At 44.2% G+C, this 14,225-nt stretch overlaps 1 protein-coding gene across 1 annotated transcript; it reads left to right on the forward strand.

Annotated features, from left to right (window-relative positions):
• Positions 1-50: 50 nt before the first annotated feature.
• epn3b (epsin 3b) lies at positions 51-7,283 on the forward strand. Its single transcript, XM_071927740.2, has 11 exons — positions 51-130; positions 577-735; positions 1,277-1,360; positions 1,837-2,164; positions 2,546-2,664; positions 3,753-3,839; positions 5,524-5,647; positions 5,852-6,022; positions 6,157-6,252; positions 6,567-6,860; positions 6,985-7,283. Exons 1-11 carry the CDS (start codon positions 62-64, stop codon positions 7,281-7,283), a joined length of 1,830 nt encoding a protein of 609 aa, XP_071783841.2. The 5' UTR covers positions 51-61.
• Positions 7,284-14,225: the final 6,942 nt, after the last annotated feature.

Genomic DNA, 14,225 nt, shown 5'->3' on the forward strand with positions numbered 1-14,225 from the left:
ACCTGTTGAGGGTTTTTTGTTGACTTTCTGTCCCTCCATTCACTCCACCACCTCTGTCACCATGACAACCTCAGCCCTGCGCCGGCAGGTGAAGAACATTGTACACAACTACTCAGAAGCAGAGATCAAGGTATTAGAACTCATTTGTTTAATTATCTTCATGTGTCATTGATATGCAATAGCTTTTATACAAAGCCTATTTGTGTAATATATAATAGTAATGTATAGGCCTATACAAATATATAGATGATATAATTTTAAATGTTTCTAATGTACTGTATTTTAAGACTTTGATAATGTGGTAAAGCCTTTACCATTACTCTGATGTTGTTGATATATCATATTAGATCAAAACAAAGATCATTTACTGGCTCTTATTTCTTTACTGGGCATTTATTATAGATAGCTTTATTATAGATTAATATTCTAGTGACCGGTTGTTGCTTTGACCCTTTCAGTCCCTATTCTACTGTTGCACCTATTTCACGTCTCTCTGGATAAGAGCGTCAGGTATATGGATAAAATGTAAATGTGAAAATAAATATAAGCCATGGCTCCTCCTCTGGCGATGTGCAGGTTCGTGAGGCCACCTCTAACGATCCATGGGGCCCTTCCTCGTCTCTCATGTCGGAGATCGCTGACCTGACCTTCAACGTGGTGGCGTTTGCTGAGGTGATGGGCATGGTCTGGAAACGCCTCAATGACAGCGGCAAGAACTGGAGACATGTCTACAAGGTGATCTCATCTGCAAATGAAAGGGACTATTATTATATACAACCTCTCCTTTCTGCTAACCCCTCTAAAGCTGTGTTACGGCCTGTTCGTCCTTCCTCCCTCTCATCGTCTGTCCTCTCCACACTCCTTCCACCTCACTCTCCACAATCTCCAACAACTTCACATTTCTGTCTACTCTTGCCTCCTCTTTTGACCTCCTCTTTTCTTTTTTCCCTCTGTCCCCTTTCTTCTACACCCGCCTGTCTGTCCCCACCTACCCCTGGGTTATCTGAGGCCTTGCAAATTTAATGTACAAAGCTTTGGGCAGTTGAGAGAAAGTGGCACAAGACTGGCTTGTCTTAAAACCTCACCCACTTTCAAGTTCTCTGCGTCCATCTCACTGCACTTCTCATTAGAGGTTGCGTGTAATGTTTGTTATCTAGGAACGGAAGCTTATTCTCCTATTCTGTTCATTGTAAGGGTGTCAGGTAAATGCTTAAAATGGAACTGTAATGAAATACTCATTTTGGAGATCAGTATGGTAACCGGTATTTGATTTCAGGCCCTGACTCTGTTGGACTACCTGCTGAAGACGGGCTCAGAGAGAGTGGCCCAACAGTGCCGTGAGAACGCATTCACCATACAGGTACTGGCCTGCAGCTAGAACCTCAGTATTTTGAACCCTTCCTTTCTTCTAACCTTTATTGAATTCTCGGAAAACACACTGAGGGTTGAGCTCTCTTCTTCAATATTGCCGAGATTACAAATGTTCAAAACCAAAATCAACAGAAACAAACAAAGAGTTTGTTCAGAGTGAAGGAATGTTACGATGACTGAAAGACACCAAAATACTGGTTTGGAAGCTTTCACAAAATGATGACCCATGCATGGATATACTGTATATATTCTAAAATTCATTTTTTTATGGACAAATATGAATAACTGTGCACAAATGATGAAAGATCATCTCACATTGCCACATTTGTTCATTATGCCTGAGGTTCAGATAAATGAGGTTTTACTGCTGCTTCTGCACTAAAACTTCCATAGTACATCGATCAGAAAGATGACTGATGACCTCCACACGATCACTATAATGTTGTTTGTCTCTGTGTGGGTCAGACGCTGAGAGACTTCCAGTATGTGGACCGTGACGGCAGAGACCAGGGGGCCAATGTGAGGGAAAAGGCACGCCAACTGGTGTGTCTCCTGCGGGACGAGGAGCGCCTCCGCCAGGAGAGGAGCCAGGCCCTGAAGACCAAGGAGCGCATGGCTGGGGGAGGCAGCGGAGGCGGAGGCGGAGGCGGAGGAGGAGGGGGAGGGGGAGGGGGGGTGTACGGAGGCGTACCCCCTTCTTACCACCCTGGCAGGCGAACCAGCCAGCCTAGCATGGCAGTGCTCTATGGGGAGGAGTTCAGCCGCTCCAGAGGCTCTCCGTCCTCCTTTAACTGTGAGTGGGTATTTAAAGTCTCCCCTTATCTAGAGCACTGAATATCTCCTTTCATTTGGTGGCAGTGTTTGAATAAATGGTTTCATACTTAAAAATACAGCCATATTCAGTTTGATCCATATCCCTAGTTAAATGCATTATGTGGTCTAGGCCAGCAGTCTGGACGATCCATCAGATAGATTATCAATAATGCAGTGTAAGCCTGAAAATATTCAAATCAGCTCCTTTCCCCCATCTCTCTGTCCCTCTGGTCATCCCTCTCTCAACCTGCCCATTCCTCCTCACCCAATCTTATTCCCCCACTCTCATTACAACTGTCTGTCCCAACTGCACAACTCCCTCGCTCTCTCATTCACCCTCCTTCCTCTTTACGCCCTCCAGCGTCGTCCTCGTCTCCTCGTGCGGCCTCAGACCTGGAGCAGGCTCGCCCTCAGACCAGCGGGGAGGAGGAGCTGCAGCTCCAGCTGGCTCTAGCCATGAGCAGGGAGGAGAGTCAGAAGGTAAAACACACACACACACACACACACACACACACACACAGATGCTATGATGATGTATCATGTCCTTATGCTATCAGTGTGTAACTGGTGTAATCACCTCTCTCCTTCCCAGACTACAGACTCCTTTTTTTCTTTCCAACTTCTTGGACAATAAATCTCCTCCACCTCCCTCACTTTCTCTCTTTCCTTCTCTTCATACTGCCTCTTGATGATTCCAGTAATGAAATGTTGCTATAAACGTTCTGAACATTCACCCACCTTCATCTAGCTAGCCATTCCTACTCCTGTTACCATAGAGATGGATGAAGACACACAACTACAGATTGCTTTAAGCCTGAGCAAAAAGGAGCATGAGCAGGTACACACACACACACACACACACATAGACACACGCAGACACACACACACACACACACACACACACACACACGGGTGCCTCACACTTTAACATTTTGTGCAAACACTTATTAACCCTCTATGATCTCAGCTCTGTGTCTGTGTGTATTTATTAATATGGCTCTTCCATCTTAACTGAAATATTCCTCTTTTATCTAACTAATGACTTTCCTTCCTAACTCTCAGCTTTCCTTCTTTCCTTAGCCTCTCATCAGATCTTCCATCCTCGCCTCCTCCCACTCTCCACTCCTCCCTCTGCCCCCAGGACCCCTTCCTCCCAATGGTTGTTAAACTAAATGACCACTGCTTGTTCTCTTCATCACTCCGTTCCCTCTTCCTCTAGCAATGCTTTGATACTGTAGTATCTAGTATTATCTTGTCCCCCTGTCCGCTGTCTTGATGTCTCACTTCTCACTGTCTCACTAAACCTCCAGAAATAATGCAGAAGGAATTCTGTGTTGCATTTTTCCTCTGTTTCTCTCTCTGCTTGGACTAAACCAGCCTCTGCTCTTTGTCAACTAAATATTTCAACAGCATAAAAAGCCGCCAGTGCTGTCATTTTGCTAGCCCAAGCCAAAGAGTGTTTCTCTCTGTGTTGGTGTGTGTGTGTGTGTGTGTGTGTGTGTGTGTGTGTGCGTCCACAGGATTGCTGTGGTAATGATGTTGATGATGTCACGATGCCGCCTCTGCAGGAGCAGCGCTGTCGCCAAGGAGACGAGTCGCTGTTACAGAAGGCCCTGGATGAGAGCAGGAGAGAGAGCCAGTCAGGGACACGGGAGGTGAGTGTAAGAGTGTGTGTGTGTGTGTGTGTATATGTGTGGGCGCATGCGTGCTCCATGAGTGCTCTGTGCGTGTGTTTTCGCATGGAAAGGTGGGTGGATGCATTTGTATTTGTGGGTGGTTGTTGGTAGGCGTTTGGAAAAGGAAGTGCATAGTGTGAACTGCGCAAGCATGTTTTATATTTGTGGTGATAGTGGGATAGGGAGGGAAACTAGAGGAAAAGACAGATCAGCATAATGGGTGAGGTTAGAGAGAGAAATGATAGAGAGACCTGAGAGGGAGAAGGAGGTGCCTGCAGAATGATAATGACTTTGTCTTGTCTAACCTTGAGCTCAGCATGACATTTCCCTGAAAGCATGCTCCTTATCTTGTAGCGCACCAGCTCCCTTACTCATTGGCCTGTCAACAAGCCAATCAGAGTCAAGTGTTGTCTTATGTAAAGGTTCCACGGCTAGTGATTGGTCATATGTTGTTTATTGTGGAACTTCTGGTCCCTGATGTTTTTTTTATACAAGATGACAGCACTGGTAAAAGCATCTGTTTTAGTTTGGAATCAGTCAGAGGGCGCTCCAAGGAAGCAAACTAAATTAGATATATATTTTTTCTATATGCATATACAATAGGCTAATATCATGTTGATCTTGATGTTTCATAATGTTTCATGGACAGGCATAATGCCTGACATTTCCACCACAAACACTGAAAGGTCAGTCACATGATGCCACAGATCATCAAGTCCAGGTTAATCACATATTCACACAGTAATGGGGTGAGGTGGAAAGTTACATTTTTAGCCATTTAGCCTCTTACAGTGGATCCAACAATAGAGCAAGATTAGATTCCTAGGTCGCCAGCATAACACAAGAGTATGGGCATTACCCTTATAGAAAAAAACACATGAATTCCACATTAATGTGATCATGTGAACTGTCCACAGAACCATGAGTTCACATGTGAAAAAAATTGTAATTTCACATAATTTCATAATTTCAGTGAATGATCAAATTACTTGTGAGGACACATCAAAATGCATATTCTGTTATTTATTTATTTATGTATTAATTATTATGAATTACTAATTATTTATGTGGAGGGGTGGGGGTTGAACATACAAAAGTGTTTCTGCTCAAAAGAAACTGCATATTTTTCTTTTTGAGTGAGCTAACCTTTCCCTTTTACGTGAGTAAAACATTGTCAATGTGACTTGAGTAAATTTTAAATAAATTACTGAATAACTGAAGTAGCATCACTTCTATTTGAGTAAAATATTTCAGTACTTTCAGCATAGTTTCCACCTCAGCTGGTAACACTGACAGACTGTCTCATCTGCTTCACTTCACTGGCTGCGAGACTACCATACTGGATGTATAGATGTTGTTTTAATGTATATGTTGAGTATATTGTTCTGAATTACGTTTTGTAATTGTAACATGATTGTTCGTTAGTGTGCAGCGTCCTAGCGGTAAACTCAGAAGTTTACCAGTCTATAACACACCACCGTAACGGTTCCCTAACTCCTCCCTCTCCTCCACAGATCTGTAACAGGATTGGATAAGTTCTGTCTGGTTCTGTCTTACTAAGAGCCCTACATGGCTCAAAAAACCTGCCCAGTCAAGGAAACTTGGAAGCAGGGGAGGGAATGTTCGGCGCAGATTTACAGACAGGCTTTTCTTCCCTCTGTAGTCAGCCATGCTGGACTTGGTGGACATATTTGGCCCCTCCTCCGAGGCCCCGGTTCCCTCTAGTGACCCTTGGAACTCTACCCAGCCCACCTGCGACATCAATTCTGACCCTTGGGACTCTGTAGGTGGGTGGCTCATCATAGACAAACACACACATCCACACACTCAAAGGCTAGGATAATGCTAGCCCCTTCCTTTCTCTGTATCTTCTCACAGCATGGCTAGACAGGACTGTGAAAAAACATCCAAAATTGTGTTTTATCTAGCAACAAATTCAGTACTGCAACTGGCCTACACTGAAAACAAATTTTGTCTCTCTGTCTTAGCAGCAGTCCACTCTAGCACTCCGGTGATTGGTAGCCCCTGGACAGCCCCGCCCACATCCACCAACATGTCCAATCCTTGGGCTCCATCTCCTAACTCACCTACAGACCCCTGGGAGGCAGGGCCTGTCTCCTCCAGCCCTGTCAATCATGGGTGGGAGAGCCCCTCTCACACAGGTACTTTTTAGAAATACTGACCAGCCTCACAAGTGCTCATCCGCATGCACATACAAAATCATATAATTTTGATTATCCCATTGTAGCCTGTGTATGATTGCACTGTACTCATCAGTAGTCATTTTGACGTGCAGGTGCTGATGGGACAGATCCATTCTCTGGACAGGAAGAGGAGGGGCCTAAACAGGAGGCTCTGCAAGTTTCCTCCCCCCAACCTGTCAGTCCCACAGGTAGTACACAACATGCAGAATCACCCTTTCTCACCAAATACAGGCTGCATAAGAAAAAGGTTTTGTCTTGGTGGATACACAGAGAATAAGTATAGCATTACAGACAATATAATGTGTCAGTCAGAGACACTTAAATACACAATAAGCCCAGAGATAGCCTACAATGGTATCAGATTCATTAATTAAATAGTTGTAATAAATTAAATGTATATCATTGATCTTGTGAATGCAGTGTATAACCTCATATTGCATCCTCATTCCTTAACAATTCTTTAACAACTCTTTTTGCATTATTTTCTTCACTCCTGGTGCAGATGCAGATCCGTTTGGGGCAACAGCAGACCCTGACCCATTTGCCGGAGTGGATGCAGAGCCTGATCCGTTTGGGGCAGACCCTCCGGTGAAACCCCAGGTGAACGGCGGAGGGTCGGCCAGCCCAGAGATGTTTGACCTGTCCCGGCTAGCACCTCCGCTCAGCGCCCCGCCCACACGTATGTGTCGGACCCCAGAGGCCTTTCTGGGACCCACTGGGGCCTCGCTGGTCAATCTGGATGCTCTGATACCTCCCAACCCCCCCAGCAAGATGCACAACAACCCCTTCCTCTCAGGTGACACACAGTTACTCTACTACACTACTACACTACTGTTAAGTTTCTGAAAACATTCTCCCAGCTAACAAATATGTTCAGTGAATATCTTATTCTTTCCTTACATCCTCATCTTCCTTTCCAGGTCTGAGTGCTCCGTCTCCCACCAACCCATTCCACTGCGACCAGCCTCGCCTTACCCTAAACCAAATGCGCCCGTCCTCCACCTCCCCCTTACCCCCCCACATGCTCTCGTACAGCCCTTCCCTGCCCCTCCCTCTGCATCACCAGCCGCCTGTCCTCCCCTCCTCTCTCACCCAACCTCCCGCCGGGCTTCTGGACCTTCCCTCCAACCTCCCCCAACCTCTGCTCCCCCTCTCTCCCCGGCCAGCGGCCCGCACCCACACACAGGCACACACACACAGCCACAACCCCTTCCTTTGAGACTCCTGCGTCCAGTGCCTCTCCTTCTAAGTCTGGTCTGAAGAGGGAGACTATGGAATGGACTCTAATAGTTTGGGCTTTGATGAAACTATGCCTGAAGCAGACTCTGGATTTGGAATGAGACTAGTTTAAGTGAGACTGTCCCGGCCTGAGCTGGATTATGGATCCTGGTCTGACGTCAGTGTGAACACTTGAAGTGGATAAAGCTTGGACTGGATGTATTTGTGTCTGTCTAAAGACACATCAGCTGCTATACCTTGAACTCTTGAAGACAAATTTGCTCACACGCACACCACACGGACACACAGACACACACACACACACACACACACACACACGCACTCAGGTGCACGCAGGGGTGCACAGACACACATAGACACAAACCCATGCACACGCGCACACAGACATGCACGGATGCACACGCGCAAATGGTCACATGCACAGACTCAAACATGCACTTGTGCGCAGACACACACACCGCCAGACAAACAGGGTGTATCTCAATAGTCTCTTCGATGCCTTTCCCCATCAACAGTGACAACTTGGAACACCCTTAGACCACAGAACAGGAAATGTTACTTTAGAAGATTGGGATGAAGCCACACACTCTGATTGTTGATTGTAACCTCCAGCATCCACCAAGATTCACCAGGATCCTTACTGCTGCTGCTTCACCGAGAGCATGAATGCATTCCCCCCCCCCCGAGACACATTTTCCCCCGACACACACACAAAACTTCTTCTCCTGAGCACCTAAGATGAGTCCATAAAATAAATCCTCTTTTTCGGATGAGTCAAATAGTATCTTGAGCTGTCTTGGCACAATTGAAACAGTGGAGAGGTCTCAACAGCGTAAACCACACCTATTTGTTACTGTAAGGTTCAAGCAAACATTCAGCAGTGTTCAAGTACTACTTGACTCAGGTATTCTCCCTGCATTTACATGATGTTATCTATTTTACGTTGCCTTGTTACACTAGACCTAGCAAGCTCTATACCAACTGGTTCCAAGTTAGGTATATTACTTGTCCTTTGAGGCAAATAGCCACAATAGGAGCCGGGTGGATTCAAAACTGGACTCAACCAGCCTAAACCAGACCTAACTGTCTCAATCTGGACCTAACCAGATCACTGATTGTACCCTATCGGACCCGCGTGCCTGTCTCTACAGCTGACCCACAATGCATTCCGGGCTGGTTCATGTTGGTGCCATTGAGGAGGACCTCAGGGAGACCACTCTGTCCCTCAGCCAATGAGATTCAAGCTTATGAAATGGAAAGGCATTAGTCTGTACTTGACTGAGTGAAAGAATGACAGGGACATCAACGACTTAATATCAGGTGCGGACGTGGAAAGTGAGAGGTGAGAGAATGGATAAGAGAGGATGGAGGAATAGAGGAAAGATGAAGATAGGAAAGGTAAAATGATCTGAGATTATTAACTGATCTAGCGAGCAGTACCCTCCCTCCCTTTCCTCTGCTCCTCATTCACTCCTGTCTTAGGAACAAGAGAAACGGTGACAAGATGAGATGTTTGGTCGTCACTGCACTGAACCTGGACTTGAATGTGAAATGCCTGCCTATAGATACACACAGGCTTGGTACATATTTAATAGAATGATACCTATACAGTATTATGGAATATTATACCAATAAATGAATGGTGTTTGCATTATAAATGTTAAGGTGTTCGTCTTTGATTTTGTCACTGAAAAGACAGTGTGGAGTCTTCTCTTAGGGAAGTTGAGGCACCCATAGGGAGAGATGTTGATAAGATTATCAACATCTCTGTGGTACATCTCTATGGGGGCACCATTGTATGAGGTATCTTCCTCTTTGACCAAACAGACAAACACACACGCATACTAACACACACACACACTTCCCTACAAATTCATTACCTGCATCAGAGTTAGCACATCTCCCTTACCTCTCATTTGTTTTTTTGTTGTACCATCTTCCTCATTGAATTTTGTTGTCAATTACTTTCTATTATCCACTTTAATTGTGTCTTTGTCATCTTGATTTTTTGTTGTTGTTGTTTTCGAAGGCCCTAAGGGTTACTCTATCGCACTTGTACAATTTGTGTTTTTTTCTTTTCTTCTTTCTTTTTTGAGTCTCATTTATTTATATGTGCAAATAAACTAAACTGCAACTAAGAGACAGAGTGAGAGCAATGTGTATGCGTGTGCAAAGGCACATGATGCAACCACCCACACGCACATATGTGCTTGTGTATGTGAGTGTGTATTGTTATTTTACTCCTGTTTCAGCCCACTCAGCCCTGCAGTGTCGCAACTACCAGTTACAGCCAATGTCAGTGTTTATATACTGCGGGTCTGCCAGGGATTCTGTGTTGCAGTCTGTACTTTAAACTTATGACCTATAGGTTCAAGCCCCTCAGTGGCAAAAAACATCTGTCCTGCTGAAGTGTCTTTGAGCAAGTCACTGAATCCTTACCAGCTCGATGGATGCTTTTCTGCAGAAGTATAAAGTTAGTCTTCTGATACATCAAGGAATAATGACCTGAATAGTCCCATGAAAATGTTACTTTTGGATTAGTCATGGAAATGTGACAGAAATTACTTCTTTGTTTCTCTCTCTTCTCTCTCTCATGCACCAAACACATACACACACACACAAACCAGATATATGCTGATAGACAGTGGCCTTGATATATTAATTCCAATAAGGAGACATATTTTGTTATAAACGCTGTCAACATTCACCCTCCTTCATCAAGCTAGCCTTTCATTCTCCTGATACCATAGATATGGATTAAGATACAAAACCTAAGACTGCTTTAAGCCTTAGCAAACAGGAGCATAAGTAGGTGGGCGGTACACACACACACACACACACACACACACACACGCGTGCCAACACAGACACAGCAACCAAGGCAAAACTTGTTGAATGATGATGCATTGCTACTGAGCGGAGGATGGAGTTGATGTGCTCAGCTGCACTTATTGACCACTAGATGGAAGCATAGACATATTGTTAGTAATCACTGTGTGTGGTACTGCACTACAACAATGGTCACCAACGATGTGCCATTGAAAGCCATGTGCATGCAGGCTTTCATTGCAACCAAATACTCTCAGCTGCTCTAGTGTTTGGTTGGAATGAAAAATTGTAGACACACACACATGGTCTATAAGATGTAATGTTGCCCCTCTTCCACAGGGAGGTCAGAGTGCCAGGTCAGCTAAAGAACAGGAGCTGGTAGAGATTCAGTGTCTTGCTCAAAGACACTTCAGCAGGGCAGAGGCTTGTTGACACGGTGGCTTGACCCCGGATTCTGTGGCTGAAGGCCGGTCTTCCTGCTCACTATGACACTCTGCCGCATATGTGAATACACATGAAGTGTGCCTATGCAAATGTGTTCAAAGGACCATGGCATGCTGAAATGCCATGTTGGAGGCCCTGGGTACCAGCTTGTAGAACAGCTTTGGAGTAAAAATTCCAAATGATTAGGCCCTTTGTGACATCATTGAAAAGCGAGCGGAATGGTTGCATCATGCTTTGGGTAGAACCTCAGAAGATCAGAACATAAGCATTACAAACTCCAAACACAGAAAGCTAGAGAGAGACAAAGGCAGAGACAAACTACATTTCCATATTTTTGTTTATCAAGGCCACTCTATGAACATATGACTACCGTGTATGTGTGTGTGTGTGTGTGTGTGTGTGTGTGTGTGTGCGACCAAGAGCTCTCAAAATTCCAGTTACCTCTGAAAAAGGGACGTACAATTCCCAGAGCAAAACTAAATGAGTCAAGAAAACCCAATCATGCACATACACAGACACACACACACACACGCTTCCGTTCTTTTTTAATGTCTGGCATTTCAGTCCAAACAAATCAAGTGCAGTTTAACTCTGATCATAGATCTAAACAGCAGCCCGGACCTCCAGGGAAGTCAAACCCGGTGTTTTGCGCGGTGCACACTCTAAATACAACATTGCCATATGGTGTTCATTTGGTGGAGGAAGGCAAGGCAACAGGGGGCAGCGCTGAGCAGATAATGGATACTGCATCTACAGATAAAAAGTGAAGGATTGCGAGAACAGAGTTGTGAGAACGAGTTTCGAGGAGAATATTTTCTGTTGTAAAAGTGGCCATAGATATCAGAGACCCAGTGGGCCAACAGTGCAGGGAGCTGGACTGAGACCAGGCTAAACCTCCATCCACACTGAGAACACAGTCAGTCCAAAGCACATAACCTCAACCTGAACCTTTAAACATCTTTATTTCCTAATTGTTAGTTAATCATGGATGTCTGTCTGCTATTATCCATCTCTATTAGTTGGAAAATCTGGTTTTCTTCACAGGCTAGCTCCCCACAGTACAACGCTCCAACTAGGACAAATGGATGGTCTCTAGTGTTTCAGTCAAATAATGCTCCTGTCAGCAACTATTTCCATGAGAGTAAAAGTGTGTGTCAGTTTACACACACACACACGCACGCGTGCGCGCACACACACACACACACACACACACACACACATACAAAAAACATGAACGCAGCCATGCACACACTGCATGTCTGGGTGCAGTTAGCGTTCTTTCACTTTTTTTCCTCTAACTAGCCTGTGTAGCAGGTGTGTGTGCTGATATGTCAACACAATCAACCCAAATCTTCATTGGAGTTAATTAATACTGGAAACTAATCTGTTCATGATTACAAATATCACATGCACTCAAGCTTAGGCACAAGAGAGTAATCTCTGTCTGTCTGTCTGTCTACCCCCTCCCCCCCGCCCCCCAAACCCTGAAGCTGTTCTTCCTGGCCTGCAGAGAGGCAGTAGTCCAATATAAAGAAGCACTGAGGGTGATAAATTAAGCTTATTACTCTGATCAAGATGCTGCTCCAATATGGTAGCAATTAGTCTGTGGGAGACACTCAGACACTCAGACACACACACACACACACACACACACACACACACACACATTTATATCCACACATGCATTCAGACACAGAAACACGTCTAGGTTCAATGTTTATTCAAGGCAGCCTGTCTGAGTGGCACCCTGATTAAGGAGGATTGTGTGTGTGTGTGTGTGTGTGTGTGTGTGTGTGTGTGTGTGTGTGTGTGCATGCATGTGTGTGTGTGTGTGTGTGTGTGTGTGTGTGTGCATGTGTGGATAATATAATTCAGTACTTAATTAAAAGCAATCTTGGGAATCTTGCCAAAAGAGAGGGTTTATGTGCTTTTTAGGGGGGAACACAGATGTTAGCATACATAGCTCCAGGTTTTTGTCTTTTTATTGCCCATAAATCATTTTACCAAGGAAGCAAAACACTGAAACAAAGAGCACTGAACAAATGAGTAATAACAATAATGATAAACATAATAAAAAAGGGGGCTTGGCCCTATGTATTCGGCATTTACCAGGGTCAAAAAGTCTGGATATTACATAATGCATAACACATTCTGATTGATTCCTGACTCAAATCATGCCTCAGCTGTCAACTCATCCCTGCTTCAATCCTGGTGCCTTCTTAGTACTTTCAGTGACGTGGTTTATTAGTTTTGTCAATAGTTACTGTAACTATGGTTGTTGTAACTTGTAAAAGCACTTTAATCACTCAGAATGAAGCACACACACACACACACACACACACACACACACACACGATACGTATATAGTGGCTACACTATATGTGACACTGAGTGCTGGTAGTACTAGACATATCAGTTATGTTTAGGTCTGTCAGACTGAGAAGAGTAGCCACAAACAGTAAGCTGTTCCCTTACACACACACAGACATTTTAGATTCTGTGTACCACAGTGCTCTACGATTTATAACCAATTCTGGTTCTCGTACTCATCATTGTACGCTTTATGATTTGGTTGACTGGCTGTCACTAAATCTACGTAGACAACTTCATTTGTATATTTTTGTGTACAAGGCCATGCTGGGTAAACTCCCCTCATATTTATGTCATCTCCTGACGCAGACCTCCAGCAGTATTCAGCTTCGTTCCACCAGGTGGCTTCCTTACCAGGTTCCAAGGGTTTGCACTGAGCTGGGGAAAAAAGCCTTCTCCTACTTTGCTCCCTGGACTTGGAATAATCTGCAGAGCATACTACATCTTAATAAACTAGTCCCCTTGGGAAAATTTAAAGCCATGTTAAAAGTCCATGTAACTGAGAAATGCAACTGCCTTAATTGAGCTGGATATAGTCTCTTCCTTGTGTGTTTGATGTTTGTATTCCCTGTCTGTTGTGTTTTATTTCTATTTAAACTATAACTGTAACTGATGTTTGTATTCCCTGTCTGTTGTGTTTTATTTCTATTTAAACTATAACTGTAACTGATGTTTGTATTCCCTGTCTGTTGTGTTTTATTTCTATTTAAACTGTAACTGGTGTGCTGTCTTGGCCAGGTCTCCCTCGGAAAAGAGATTTCAATCTCAAGGGACTTCCTGGTTAAATAAAGGTTAAATAAAAATTTAAAAAAACACACACACACACACACAGAGAGAGAGAGAGAGAGAGAGAGAGAGAAAGAGAGAGAGAGACAGCACTGTCTCTCTCAGTCTCTCTCACTCTTTCGATCTCTCTGTGCTTCAGAGAGAAATATGATTCCTTTACAGTCCATTAACTCTCTTTCTGAAAGAAAATAAAAATGATGGTCAAAAACAATATTTCAGTCCATCCTGTTTTCACTCTTCACCAAGTCAAACCTCTCATGCTGAGGCTGCCAACATTAACATTAAGAGATCTGACCCCCTTCAGCACTACATGTCATCATTATTGACAAGGAAAAAGGAGAGACAGAGACAGAGAGAGTGAGGATTTTTTTTAACTTTTAAATGAAGTGTGGTAGCTGGTGTTTTTTTTGTGTGTATACATGTGTGTGTGCCTTGTCACGACGTCCTCGCCCCAGAGCCTACATTCCCTAAATATAGTTAGCATGCTGTAATC

The sequence above is a fragment of the Centroberyx gerrardi genome, chromosome 3 (assembly GCF_048128805.1).
Source record: "Centroberyx gerrardi isolate f3 chromosome 3, fCenGer3.hap1.cur.20231027, whole genome shotgun sequence".
Taxonomy (NCBI): domain Eukaryota; kingdom Metazoa; phylum Chordata; class Actinopteri; order Beryciformes; family Berycidae; genus Centroberyx; species Centroberyx gerrardi.

Excerpts from the sequence above, each read along its gene's own strand:
- epn3b (XM_071927740.2), top strand. The coding sequence starts at position 62 with ATGACAACCTCAGCCCTGCGCCGGCAGGTGAAGAACATTGTACACAAC. Across the intron at positions 131-576 it reads ACTCAGAAGCAGAGATCAAG|GTTCGTGAGGCCACCTCTAA; the intron begins GTATTAGAACTC and ends GGCGATGTGCAG. Across the intron at positions 3,840-5,523 it reads GCCAGTCAGGGACACGGGAG|TCAGCCATGCTGGACTTGGT; the intron begins GTGAGTGTAAGA and ends TTCCCTCTGTAG.